Source organism: Canis lupus, chromosome 12, assembly GCF_048164855.1.
Source record: "Canis lupus baileyi chromosome 12, mCanLup2.hap1, whole genome shotgun sequence".
Lineage (NCBI taxonomy): Eukaryota > Metazoa > Chordata > Mammalia > Carnivora > Canidae > Canis > Canis lupus.
Window position 1 is genome coordinate 30,743,077 of NC_132849.1, and position 14,335 is coordinate 30,757,411.

General features: G+C 38.5%; 1 protein-coding gene across 11 annotated transcripts in view; it reads right to left on the reverse strand.

Annotated features, from left to right (window-relative positions):
* Positions 1 to 14,335, reverse strand: part of MTA3 (metastasis associated 1 family member 3) — a 219,958-nt gene that overhangs the window by 89,573 nt on the left and 116,050 nt on the right. For all 11 annotated transcript variants that reach the window (XR_012004442.1, XM_072770363.1, XM_072770368.1 and 8 more), the window contains exon 5: positions 937 to 1,000. Coding sequence is in view for 10 of the 11 variants with exons in the window: in XM_072770363.1 (XP_072626464.1) it covers positions 937 to 1,000 (64 nt within the window). In the remaining variant the exon portion in view is untranslated. The remainder of the gene's footprint in view (positions 1 to 936; positions 1,001 to 14,335) is intronic.

Below are 14,335 nucleotides of genomic sequence, written 5' to 3' on the forward strand. Positions count from 1 at the left end.
GGTCCCAGGATCAAGTCCCACACTGGGCTGCCTGCAGGGAGCCTGCTTCTCCCTCTGCCTCTCTCTCTGTATCTCTCATGAATAAATAAAATTTTTAACAAAAAGAAAAAAAATTTCTAATGTACAACAGTCCCACTTATCTGCATCAATCTTTTGTAGTTATGCTTTCTTCATTTAAGATGAGACAATACTTTCAAGTATAATAAAAGTTTTTTCAAAGAAAATATATCCATTTAATTCTTTAAAACACACACACACACACATATAAAATACATATACACATACATAAACACGCACATACATACAGAAAATAAAGATTTGGAAAAACAAAAATACCATGAAACTATAAAGGTTAAATACTAAAACATCAACAGTAAAATTTCCCATTGTGGAATATTCTGTATAGAGGCATTTCCTCCCGGCAATGAAGCATATGCTCTCATTCAACTTGTTAAAAAATGTTTAAAATGTTTCTTGTTGAAGTTTACAGAAACACTTTAGTTGACAAAGTTTATTGGGATTTTAGGAAAGAAAGCAGACCACCAGTTAAAAATCTCATCTGGAAAAAGTCTAAAAGAAAAACTGTTTATTTGAAAAACAACAAAAACAAAAAAACAGGCAGGAGGACCAAATACAGGAAAGTCACTTATTTCATAAAGCCAAAAATATTTCTTCCACTACCAACTAAATCATCATACTGTAAAAAACCTTTCATTACCAACTGAAAGAAAACAGACACAGAAATTTTTGCCAACTCTTATCTCAGTTAACCAGAAAAATTAAATTTCCTAAATGTATTCTGGTCATTATGCTTTTATATAATGCTGCTCTCTCTCTAATAATTTGGTGCAATAAGGCATAAATTAAAAGGTATGGGCTTCATGTGAAATCAAGGGAAGAAAAAAACCCCACAAAACAAGTGTAATAGTGAATTACCTCTTTATCAAGATATGACAATACTGACTCTGTCTCATTCAGAAGGGCAACACTGCATTTTCCCCTGTTGGAAAAGGAAAAAAGTGAATAAATGTAAGAAAGGTCACATCACCTTTACAGTGATGACATATACAACATTAGGAATATGCAGGATGTAAGGCTGGTATTAAAAAAGTAGATAGCAGTTAGGAATATACATTTATGTATATACTTAGACTTGCTTTATAACCCTAATGTTACATAACCTAAAAAAACAGTACTGTCTTTGTAGACATTTACTGTATGGCTAACCTGTAGAAAGAACTGTGTTAGGCAGTAAATCTTTATAACATTAAACACTTGACAGGTATCCCCTAATTATTACAGAAAAAAGAAAATAAAACCTTCAGATTAGAAGTGAGTTTCTGAATCTATAAAGAGTTAATATTAGGTGATTTTATACAAGGAGACTTTAGACAGACTTCACCATGCAAACTGATACCTAAAATAATCTTTGGATTTTTTTTTTAAGTAGCCACTGCATATGAGAACCTAAAAATAATACACATTCATATCAAGATTAACTAACTTACCTTTATTGACATTGCTCTAAAGCCTAGTTAAAATTTAAATACACTGCTATAAAGTAAAGGGCAAAATAAAGACCTACAAATTTACAGACCCTGAAGTCTGATGGCATTTACCTTTGATCACAACCCAGGGTATGAGTTTGAAAATGAATGAAATGTCTATTTAAAAATGAATGTCTATTTAAAAAAAAAAAAACTTGTCTAGACTTGAGAAAAACTAAGGTTATCAAGGTAGAGGCATTTGTTACAAACACTTTTAGAATTATTATCCTCCATAGCTTGAAAAATTCTGTAGAGCTACAAATTTGACAGGAGAATTTTGATAGACAATTCAAGTTATAGATAATTGGTCAGGACTCACAAAATATTTTTAAAATGTCACAATGTCATTAGATTTTGTAAACAAAAGTCACTGCTTGCTCCCCACAAAATGACAAGGAAAAACAAATACATCATATATGCATGGTATGGGAAGCTACAAGAACAAGCTGTTGGAACATCAAAGTGGAAAATAATAATTCAAAGAAAAACATTACCCAAAGCAAAATAAAATGTAAAATGCTAACACACAGGTAAAAAAATCACAATTTATCAAACATTTTGCAAATGTATATTCCTTAAATTTAAAATAATTTTCCCTTAAAAAAATAATTTTCCCTTCATAAAAACATAATCATCTATAGTTACTATCACTTCAAAAGACTTCTGAGAGCATGTGTTTTTCCATATTATCCTGTCAAATCTGTTATTTGGTTAGTGAGAGTTATATAGGTTTTTGGTTTTTCTAATTTAATTCATGGGTATCACTGAAACAGAAAAATTAACATTATTACTCCAGAGCATATAACAACATTCACAGTCAATAATTACCTGACCGGCTCTTAGAAGGACAGAATTACGAATGGGGGGATATTGCTCGGCTGAGGTTTGCACATCTACAGCTGCCACAGAAGACCTTCTGTGACGTGTGTAGTATGTGTGCTCCTCACACATGCAGCATGCTTAAGTACCAAATGGGGTTTCCAAAAATAGGTTTCATTTACTTTTTTTTTTACCTAATAGCTGACAAAGCAGTATTTCTAACATTTAATACTTAATCACCTAGAAGAAATAAAATCTTGCATCTTGAAGTTCTCTAAAGTTGGGTGATTTTTTTAATGGAGAGGAACAAAAGCTGAATGTTATTTTCATAGACACCACTTTCTTTAAGAGCCATTTGGATGTTAAGCGTTAACAAACACTGAAAATATAAACAATACACCATTAGTCTCTTCCATACTGTCTGAAATGACAAGAAGATTTAAATGGAATCATCAAATCATTATTTTCATAATTACATTAGGAGTTAAGGAAATGTTGGTTATACACTGTTTTAGAGATATGACATAATTACAAAATCAAGAGGATACTCAGCCAATCTAAAATATAAATAATTTAAGGGAATGTAGGTTTTATGCAAAATTGAAAATAGGTGATTTTCATTTTTAAATTTTCTTTATGAAGCTATGTATTTTCTCCCAAATTAAAAATGAAAATGTGATACTTAAAATATTCAAGTACATATACTAGCAGCTAACAAAGCAGGAGATTGAGTCAGAATTATTTTATGAAATAAATATGAATATGTAATTAACACATGTACTACCACGCCAAGAGTTGTTGATAAAAGTAGTTTAAAAAGAGACAAAGTGGGGGATTCCAGGGTGGCTCGGCGGTTTAGCACCTGCTTTTGGCCCAGGGCGCGATCCTGGAGTTCCAGGATCGAGTCCCACGTCGCGCTCCTGGCATGGAGCCTGCTTCTCCCTCCTCCTGTGTCTCTGCCTCTCTCTCTCTCTCTCTCTCCCCCCTTCTATGTCTATCATAAACAAAATAAAAATCAATCTTAAAAAAAAAAAAAAGATTTAAAAAGAGACAAAGTGCTGGCTTCCTTTATGCTGAACAAATTTTGGCTCAAACAAAAAAAAAAGATAAATTTTAAGCTAATCCCAAACTAAAGGAACCATTATCAAATTGTAATATAGAAAACCCAATTGATTGATGATGAATCTCAAGCAATGATTCTAATTGTTCTCTTCCACCACACTTTAATCCTTAAGCAATAAAGATACTCAAACATCATGACATAAGCATAAAATATATCAAAGACCTTAACACAAGAAAGCTCACTCCAGGCCTATATAATTATTCATACTGCTTTTCTTATAAGGAACTATACAACAACACAGAATTTCCATAGAGATAACATACTTTCCCAGAGATCACTGAAAAAGGTTTTAAAAACATACTCTACTTCCGAGACTGCACACGGTGCTGGGTCAGAGACATGTAAATAGATAATTACAACACAACACAATCCCATGGGGCAGCCCCGGTGGCGCAGCGGTTTAGCGCTGCCTGCAGCCCAGGGTGTGATCTGGAGACCCTGGATAGAGTCCCACGTCAGGCTCTCTGCATGGAGCCTGCTTCTCCCTCTGCCTGTGTCTCTGCCTCTCTCTCTCTCTCTCTCTCTCTCTCTGCATCTCTATGAATAAATAAATAAAATCTTTAAAAAAAAAAAAAAAAACACAATCCCATGTTGAATGGTAGGTGCTGATTCCCCAGGTCTCTGAATACTCTCGGTTTCATACCACTGCAGCCTGGAGAATGGTGCAGCGCCACTGGGGTCCCCGCTTAGGAAAATGCAAATTTCTTAGTGCCACACCAGACTCACTGAGGACAAATATCCTTGGGGGAGGGGGGTCAAGAAATCCACGTGGTTGATAAGTATCACCAGGGGAGACTTAGTCCCGCTTACTGAATCTCAGGGTGGGATCAAGAAATCTCCATGAAAATCAGCATCACCAGGTAATGGTTAAGAGTGAACTTGAAAACCACAGGTACTTGGGATGCCTGGGTGGCTCAGTGGTTGAGCATCTGCCTTTGGCCCAGGTTATGATTCTGGGATCCCGGATAGAGTCCCACATTGGGCTCCTTGCAGGGAGCCTGCTTCTCCCTCTACCTATGTCTCTGCCTCTCTCTGTGTGTCTCTCATGAGTAAATAAATAAAATTAAAAAAAAAGAAAGAAAACCACAGGTACAGATGCAGGGTCTGATTGAACTTTCCTTGCTCAATAAAAGATAACCATTAAAAAAAAAAAAGGCATTGTGGGGGGTGCCTGGGTGGCTCAGTCAGTCAAGCATCTGACTCTGGTTTGGCTCAGGCCATTATCTCAGGGTCATGAGATTTAGCCCTGTGAGGAGATCTGTGCTCAGCAGGGAGTCTCCTTGAGCTTCTCTCTCTCCCTCTCCCTCTGCCCCTCCCATGCACACCCATGCACATGCTCATTCTCTCTCTCAAATAAATAATATTAATCTTTTTTAAAAACAGGCATTTTTCTCAATGGCCTTATGAGTCTCACAGTTGCTCTAGATTCTGAACATTTTCTCATATAAAAAAACAATGCTAGGGGGCAGCCCGGGTGGCTCAGCGGTTTGGCGCTGCCTTCGGCCTGGGGCGTGATCTTGGAGACTGGGGATCGAGTCCCACGTCCGGCTCCTTGCATCGGGCTCTCTGCGTGGAGCCTGCTTCTCCCTCTGCCTGTGTCTCTCTGTGTCTCTCATGAATAAATAAATAAAATCTTTAAACAAAACAAAACAAAACAAAACAATGCTAGGTTCTGTGATTGGAAATTCTGCAGTTTTATCAAGCATTTAATCCACTGAATACAATGGACAACCGAATAAAAAATAATGAAGTTCAAAGACCCAAAATGCTTTCAGAAAATTACATTTCACATCATATTTTGCTAAAAGGACAAAAGGGAAGATTCAAAATTCTGAATGAAAATGATTTCCAAACCAGAATCATATGCCTAAACAAATCACTGGTATGTGGAGAAAAGATTTTCAAGATAAGCATGGACTAAGAATTTTTTTCTATCTTAGAAGATAGAAATATCAAAAAGAAAGGCAAAACTATTAAATCCATGGAAAACAAAAGATTGCACAAGAAAGAATACATGAGGAATCTTTATATGTTCATAAAATACAATGATTATTATTAAGTTTAAAAAAGGTGACATATTGGGAACACAAGGGAAAGGAAACAGAAGAGAAAGAGGGATTTCTAAAACTGAAAAAGTAATAGTAGCAGTGTAAGAGTGGTATAAATACAGAAGCCACAGAAAAGTTGAAAATGTCTATGGGGGGGGGAGGGGTAGACTGCCCTGGATATTATTACACAACTATCTACATATATTTGACTTTTGAAAAATAATACAATTTAGGGGTACCTGGGTGGCTCAGTGGTTAAGTGTCTGTCTTTGGCTCAGATCATGATACCAGGGTCCTGGGATCGAGTTCCGCATCAGGCTTCTTATGGGAAGCCTGCTTCTCCCTCTGTCTACATCTCTGCCTGCTTCTCTGGGGTTGCTCACAAATAAATAAATAAAATAAAATATTTTTTAAAACTCAATTTAAAGTAAAAAATAGATCCTAATTAAATAAAGTACATATACTTGTATAAATAATATATATATACACCAAGGAAGCAAAGATTATTTACCATGGATCTATATCAAGTTTTCTCAACTCTGGCATTACTAACAAAAGAAGCCAGGTATTTCTTCACTGTGGTAGGCTGTCCTGTGCACGTAGGGTATTTACCAGCATCCCTGGCCTCTCCCCACTGAACAATAGTAGCACTACCACACCTAGCTGAGACAACCAAAACTGTTCAGATTTTGCTCAATGACCCCCAGGAGACAAAACTGTCCCTGGTTGAGAATCACTGCTCTAAAATTGATGAGCCACAGTTGTTGTGTGGGGTTTTTTTCTTAAGATTTTATTTATCTGGGGCACCTGGGTGGCTCTGTGGTTGAGCATCTACTTTCGGCTCAGGTCGTGATCCCGGGGTCCTAGGATTGAGTCCTGCAGTGGGCTCCCCACAGGGTGCCTGCTTCTCCCTATGCCTATGTCTCTGCCTCTCTGTGTCTCTCATGAATAAATATATATTTTATATTTATATTATAATAAATATTTATTTGAGAAAGAGAATGAGTGAGAGGGAGAAGGAAGCTGATGCAGACTCTGCACTGAGCACAGAATCTGATGCAGGGCCCAATCCCAAGACCATGAGATCATGACCTTAGCCGAAACCAAGAGTCAGACACTTAATTGACTAAGCCACCCAGGTACCCTGAACCACAGTGTTCTTTTTAAAAGATTTTATTTATTTATTTGACAGAGAGAGAGTGTGTGCGTACAAGCAGGGAGAGCAGCAGGCAGAGAGAGGGAGAAGCAGGCTCCCCACTGAGCAGGGAGCCCAATGCAGGACTCAATCCTAGGACCCTGGGATCATGACCTGAGCCAAAGGCAGATGCTTAACGGACTGAGCCACCCAAGCACCCCGAACCACAGTTTTCTTAAGTATAGCTTAAGAAGCAAATACTTAAGGACTGTCTACATAAGAGGAAGAGTATGATTGTATGGATCTTTAGACTATAAAAAGGACCAAAAAAAAAAAATCTGGAATCCTTTAAACATTTTTATTCAGGGGACCCCTGGGTGGCGCAGCGGTTTGGCGCCTGCCTTTGGCCCAGGGCGCGATCCTGGAGACCCGGGATCGAATCCCACATCAGGCTCCCGGTGCATGGAGCCTGCTTCTCCCTCTGCCTATGTCTCTGCCTCTCTCTCTCTCTGTGTGACTATCATAAATAAATAAAAATTAAAAAAAAAAATTAAAAAAAAATAAAAAATAAAAAAAAAATAAACATTTTTATTCAAAGACATATTTTCTGCTTTAACAGATGTTAAGAAATAAAAATTAAAGAAGGCCCAAAACAAACAAAACAAAGCCTGGAACAGCTGTTTGAGTAGGTAAAGTAAAGGAATAAAAAGCTAAGAGAAGTCTGGGTTTAATGTAACAGATCAATGGATTCTGCAAAGAAAAATGACAAATACTGTTTTGGAAAGCTCATTCTGTCTGTGGCATGTGAGAAAACCAAAGCAACAAAACTTTAATCCAAGATTCTGCAGATTTGATAACAAATACGAAACAAATTATAAAAGAGGAATTCAAGGGGGAAAAATCCCTCTCTTGGTGCCTTTTTTTCCCTTTGTATAGCTAGGAGAAAGTGGATGTCCAAAAAGCCACAGGTATTAGGAAAATCCTCTTCCCTAGCACAGTATGACAAATTGTTCTGAGTACTAGAAAAATCTTACAGGCATTTTCACAACCATGTGAAATACCAGAGCTTGAGACAACATGTAGAATATACTTTAATCCAAAAAAAAAAAGAATATACTTTAATCCAGCTCAGTGTTTTTCTTATCTTATGTCCAAGATACTTCATTTAAAAAGCACAATGTAGCGAGTAAGATGGAGTCACTTATGTCAAGCAGTAACTCGTGTCAAGCAATGATGTAAGCAGCCAAGGGCTTTACAGCTAAGACGAGTATCACCAAAACCAGCATGGGCTGATGGCATCCAAAACTGATAACCGGCAAAGCCAAGAGAGCCTAGAAGAACTGAAAGCTGATAATCAGTAGAATTAGAAGAGGCCTACAAAGACCCAAGACTGGCTACACTCCTTAAAAAAGCAAAGACTTGCAGCAAACTGTCACTCTCCAGATGCTGACCCTTCCATGTCTGACCGCATTAAAAAGGCAACTGCCCCCAGAAAACTCTGCCTAACTGATCTCTGACCACAACAGAGATCATCCACTGGTTGAATATAATAAATAGTAAGTGCCAAGAGCTGACCTGGATGGGAGTAAGGCCTCATCTCAACAGCGTGCTCACAGACAACTTTGCATTTGGTTCATTAACTTTTTGCCCCTTATTGTATCTTGTTTGCTGTGTGACTTTGTATTGTGCTTTGCTTTCTGTACCTGCTATGAAGGCAAATTGAATGTAGTGAAATGTCATTGTGTCTGAAATCTCGAACCTGCTTTTCAATTATGTCAACCTTGCTTTGACTGAATAAAACTTACACTGTGGGGATCCCTGGGTGGCGCAGCGGTTTGGCGCCTGCCTTTGGCCCAGGGCGCGATCCTGGAGACCCGGGATCGAATCCCACGTCAGGCTCCCGGTGCATGGAGCCTGCTTCTCCCTCTGCCTGTGTCTCTGCCTCTCTCTCTCTCTCTCTCTGTGACTATCATAAATAAATAAAAATTAAAAAAAAAAAAAAAAAAAACTTACACTGTGGAAAGACTCAACTCATATAGGTACCTTTATAGCATGTTCATGATGTACAATATAATACTGTTGTAATTTATTCCACAATTAACTACAGACACATACACACCTCATTGCTTCTATGTGCATGAAGTGTTTCTGAAAGCATACCTAAGATTCTAGTTCTGTGAAAAATATTATTAGTATTTTGATAGGGATTGCATTAAATCTTTAGGTTATCTCGGGCAGTACAGACTTTTAATATTTGTTCTTCCAACCAAATGTTTAGATTTTTCAAAAGAGGAGGACAGGGACACCTGGGTGGCTCAGCAGTTGAGTGTCTGCCTTCGGACCAGGGTGTGATCCTGGGATTGAGTCCCACATCAGGCTCCCTACATGGAGCCCGCTTCTCTCTCTTCCTGGGTCTCTGCCTCTCTCTTGCTGTGTCTCTCCTGAATAAATAAAATCTTAAAAAAAGAAAGAAAAAAGAGGAGGGCAGGACACCTGGTGGCTCAGTGGTTGAGCATCTGTCTTTGGCTCAGGGCATGATCCCAGGGGTCCAGAGATTGAGTCTCGCATTGGACTCTGCAGGGAGCCTGCTTCTCCCTTTGCCTGTGTCTCTTCCTCCTGTCTCTTATGAGTAAATAAATTAAATTTTTAAAGAAAAAAAAAAAGAGGAAGACGGCAGATCAGTTTTCTGGGATCTTGACAACAACAAAAAATCTGTTCTGTTATCTAATGCTTTTGGATACCAGGTTACTTCAAACCATATATGGATATACTATCCCCAACCATACCAATTCATAAACTCACTATGGCAGTCTAGTCCCATCTCTCATCTATTAAGTATATATAGCTTTGCAGTCTCTGGAACATTTTTGTTTAAAAAAAAAACAAAACACTCTGCTTATAGATAGATATCTTCTGTTCATTAGTTTCTATTTTTGGGCTTTTCTTTATTTATTTATGAGAGACAAAGAGAGAGAGGCAGAGACACAGGCAGAGGGAGAAGCAGGCTCCCCGCAGGGAGTCCAATACAGGACTTGATCCCAGGACCCCAGGATCATAACCTGAGCCAAAGGCAGATGCTCAACCACTGATCCACCCAGTTGCCCCTCATTAGTTTCTGATATGCATGACCACCTAAAGAAAAATTTTACCTTCAAATATTATTTGCTCTAGGTTAAAACATGAATCAAAAAACTTTCAAATTCCAGATTTTGAAAATAGATGGAAATATTTTTCAGTGTTGACTAGGTTTATGAGTCACAATGCATTTCCCAGTTTAACAACTCCACTTGACAAAGAGACATAAAGGGACAAGTCCCAATACTGTACATTGTATTTATTTAGCCACCTGAGAAATTTACAGTGTTCTAATGTGGGGGAAGGGAATATTTTTAGAGTCTCCACAGAATAGTAATGAATTAAATGACAAGAAAAGCTCATATGCTTATCTCCTCTTTTCTGAGATGCCTTTTTTTAAAAAGATTTTATTTATTAATTCATGAGAGACACACAGAGAGAGGCAGAGACATAGGCAGAGGGAGAAGCAGGCTCCTCGTGGGGAGGCCAATGCAAGACTTGATTCCAGGACCCCAGGATCACAACCTAAGCCAAAGGCAGACACTCAACCCCTGAGCCACCCAGGCATCTCTCTGAGATGCCTTTAAAATGAAAATAAGGGATCCCTGGGTGGCACAGCGGTTTGGCGCCTGCCTTTGGCCCAGGGCGCGATCCTGGAGACCCGGGATCGAATCCCACGTCGGGCTCCCAGTGCATGGAGCCTGCTTCTCCCTCGGCCTGTGTCTCTGCCTCTCTCTCTCTCTCTCTCTCTCTCTCTCTCACTCTGTGACTATCATGAATAAATAAATAAAATCTTTAAAAAAAATAAAAAAATAAAATGAAAATAAGAGCATTAAAAATAAAAGAACCTAGGGATCCCTGGGTGGCGCAGCGGTTTAGCGCCTGCCTTTGGCCCAGGGCGCGATCCTGGAGACCCGGGATCGAATCCCACGTCGGGCTCCCAGTGCATGGAGCCTGCTTCTCCCTCTGCCTGTGTCTCTCTGCCTCTCTCTCTCTCTGTGACTATCATGAATAAATAAATAAAATCTTTAAAAAAATAAAAAAATAAAAAAAAATAATAAAAGAACCTAAAATCACTAAGAATCCATCACCCATGATGGTTTCAAAGATTTCACAAAAATTCTGGAAGACAATGACATATAAAAGAGACTGAACAGTGTAAACCAAAGTTAAAGATAAGCATTTTCATTTAACAGGGAAACCAAAAAGCACTGAGCTGGATTAAAGTGTGTATATATATAAATATATATATTTAGGATTAGGAATAAGGCACAAATGCCCACCCTACACATTATTATTCAACATGACACTGGTGGTTTTAGCTAATACAACCAGTCAAGAAAAAACAATTACAAGACAAAGGCCAAAATACGTTTCAAAAGAGCTGATGCTAGGAAAAATGATACTGATTTACCTGGCAGAGCCCTAAAAAAAAGTTCTAGTTTTCTTTAAGTAAAGGTCCTAGTAAAACCAACTCCACATCCTAAAAGGATACTTACCAACAAATTCTGACCACATGAACAGAACTTCTGTCATTATTCCCTTGGTTTTAAAAACAAACAAGTATGAATCACCTAATACTTAAGGAAAGACCACAGCACAAAAGATAAGTACAAAAAATAAAAAATAAATTAAAAAAAGAATCTAAAGAAAAGAGGTGATTTAAGCAACAAAAGAGAACTTTGAAGATACAAATTAGAATTTTTAAAGAGATTTGTGCATATATCGCATTCATAAAACAAAAACATGCTGCACTGAGCAGTTGTCATATAACATATTGGTTTCAAAACTACAGCATAATGGTCCAACATTCTATACACTGTGCGATGCCTACCACAGTAAGTGTAAATGACACATTTTTTTTTTAAAGATTTTATTTATTTATTCATGATAGTCACAGAGAGAGAGAGAGAGGCAGAGACACAGGTAGAGGGAGAAGCAGGCTCCATGCACCGGGAGCCCGACGTGGGATTCGATCCCGGGTCTCCAAGATCGCGCCCTGGGCCAAAGGCAGGCGCCAAACCGCTGCGCCACCCAGGGTCCCGACACATTTTTTTTAAATTAAACAATACCATCAGGGGATCTCTGGGTGGCTAAGCGGTTTGGCCTCTGCCTTTGGCCCAGGGTGTGATCCTGGAGACCCGGGATCGAGTCCCACGTCGGGCACCCTGCATGGAGCCTGCTTCTCCCTCTGCCTGTGTCTCTGCCTCTGTGTGTGTGTGTGTCTCTCTCATGAATAAATAAACAAAATCTTAAAAAAAAAAAGAAAAAAAGAAAAAAAAAAACAATACCATCAACACTTTTTAGAAAGATTTTTATTTATTTGAAAGAGATAGAGGGATCCCTGGGTGGCGCAGCGGTTTAGCGCCTGCCTTTGGCCCAGGGCGCGATCCTGGAGACCCGGGATCGAATCCCACGTCGGGCTCCCAGTGCATGGAGCCTGCTTCTCCCTCTGCCTGTGTCTCTACCTCTCTCTCTCTCTCTCACTGTGTGCCTATCATAAATAAAAAATAAAATTAAAATTGAAAGAGATAGAGAGCATGGGCAGGGGGAGGAGCAGAGGTTGAGGGAGAAGCAGACTCCCCGCGGAGCAGGTAGCCCAATGCTGGGCTCGATCCCCGGACTCTGGGATCATCTGAATACAGATGCTTAATCTACTGAGCAACCCAGGTGCCCCCACCATCAACACTCTTGAACACTATACACAACAACTGTGCAATACGCATCATTTTCAGGAGTAAATAGAATATTTACAATTGGCCACTTGCTGGGCCAGAAAATGTGGGTCAACAAAATGTTTATTTATTTTTTTAAAGTATTCATGAGAGACACAGAGAGAGAGACACACAGACACAGGCAGAAGGAGAAGCAGGCTCCATGCAGGGAGCCTGACGTGGAACTCGATCCTGGATCTCCAGGATCAGGCCCTGGGCTGAAGGCGGCACTAAACTGCTGAGCCACCTGGGCTGTCCTCAACAAACCTTTAAAGACTAAAATTATACAAAGTGGACTCTAATTATAGTAAAATTAAGCCAGAAATCAACAACAGGAAGAACTGGAAAATCCCTACATCTCTGGATATTAACCAATAAACTTCAATAATTCATAAATCAAACACTTAAGAAAGAAAGGATGCACTGAAAAAGAGCATTCAGAAGACAAAAAAAAAAAAAAGGCACCTCTGAAATTCTAAAGCATACTTGGCAAAATTAAAATATCCAACATGCTAGCAGATAAAAGTCAAAGAGTTAGCTCAGAACCAAAACCAAAAAATATGAGAAAAAAACAGAAAACAAAGCCAACCCAGGAGAGCTAACATACAAGCAATATTAAGTACCTGAAAGAGGAAAAAAATTTTGAAAGAAATATTAGCAAAAGAACTCCCAGATATAAAAGACGGGATCTTCCAATAAAAATGGCCTACCAAATATCCTCATCATTGAGGCTTTACTGAAATTTCAGAAAACTGTATTTCTTATATTGGTAAGAGAATTCTAAGAAGATTTAAGAGAGGGGGGAGAAATAGGTAATATGCAATGTATGGAAAAATCTATGTGATATAAAACTACTATTCAATTACAATAGATATCTGAGAATAGGGTAATTCCTTCCATGTTTTGATGGAAAATCATTTTCAACCCCAAATTTAATACCAAACTAATCATGTATCATGTGTATAGTAATAAGTTATCTAGACATTTCATTCCAGAATTATATAGGAAGCATTATAAAATATGTAAAAGAGAAGTTGAGATTCACTCTGATAGAACTGAGAACTTCTGCTATAAGGTATTATACATCAAAACTAAAACTGAAATTAAGAATCAAGGGCACCTGTGTGGCTCAGTCGGTTAAGTCTCCGACTCTCGGTTTCAGCTCAGGTCATGATCCCAGGGTCATGAGATTGAGTCCAACATCAGGGTCCTCACTCAGTGCAGAGTCTGCTTGCATTTTTCTCTCCCTCTCCCTCTATCCCTCACCAAAAATAAAAATAAAAATAAAAATAATATAAAACAGAAAAGACGGATTGAAATTTATTAAAATAATAAATTGTACTATTTTGTCAAGAACATTCTTTTTTTTTAATTCAATGTGCCAACATATAGTGTTAAGAACATTCTTTTTTTTTTTTTTTTTTTAATTTATTTATGATAGTCATACAGAGAGAGAGAGAGAGGCAGAGACACAGGCAGAGGGAGAAGCAGGCTCCATGCACCAGGAGCCCGACGTGGGATTCGATCCCGGGTCTCCAAGATCGCACCCTGGGCCAAAGGCAGGCGCCAAACCGCTGCGCCACCCAGGGATCCCTGTTAAGAACATTCTTAAGTGGAATTTGATATTTTAATTTTTTGTTTGTTTTACTGCAAATGCACAGAGATTAAGAATATAGTGGCAACTCTAGCACAATTTAGTGCCACCGATCTGGTTCATGTTAAGTTTATCAACAACTGCGTTTGCAAAATCAACATAGGGAAAAGGCAGTAGCATCTATTTGTTATGAAATAGTTCTGATCTCACAAAGCTCCTGAAAAGGTCTAAGGGACACATGGGAGGAGTCCACAAATCACGCTTTGAAAATACTTTATTT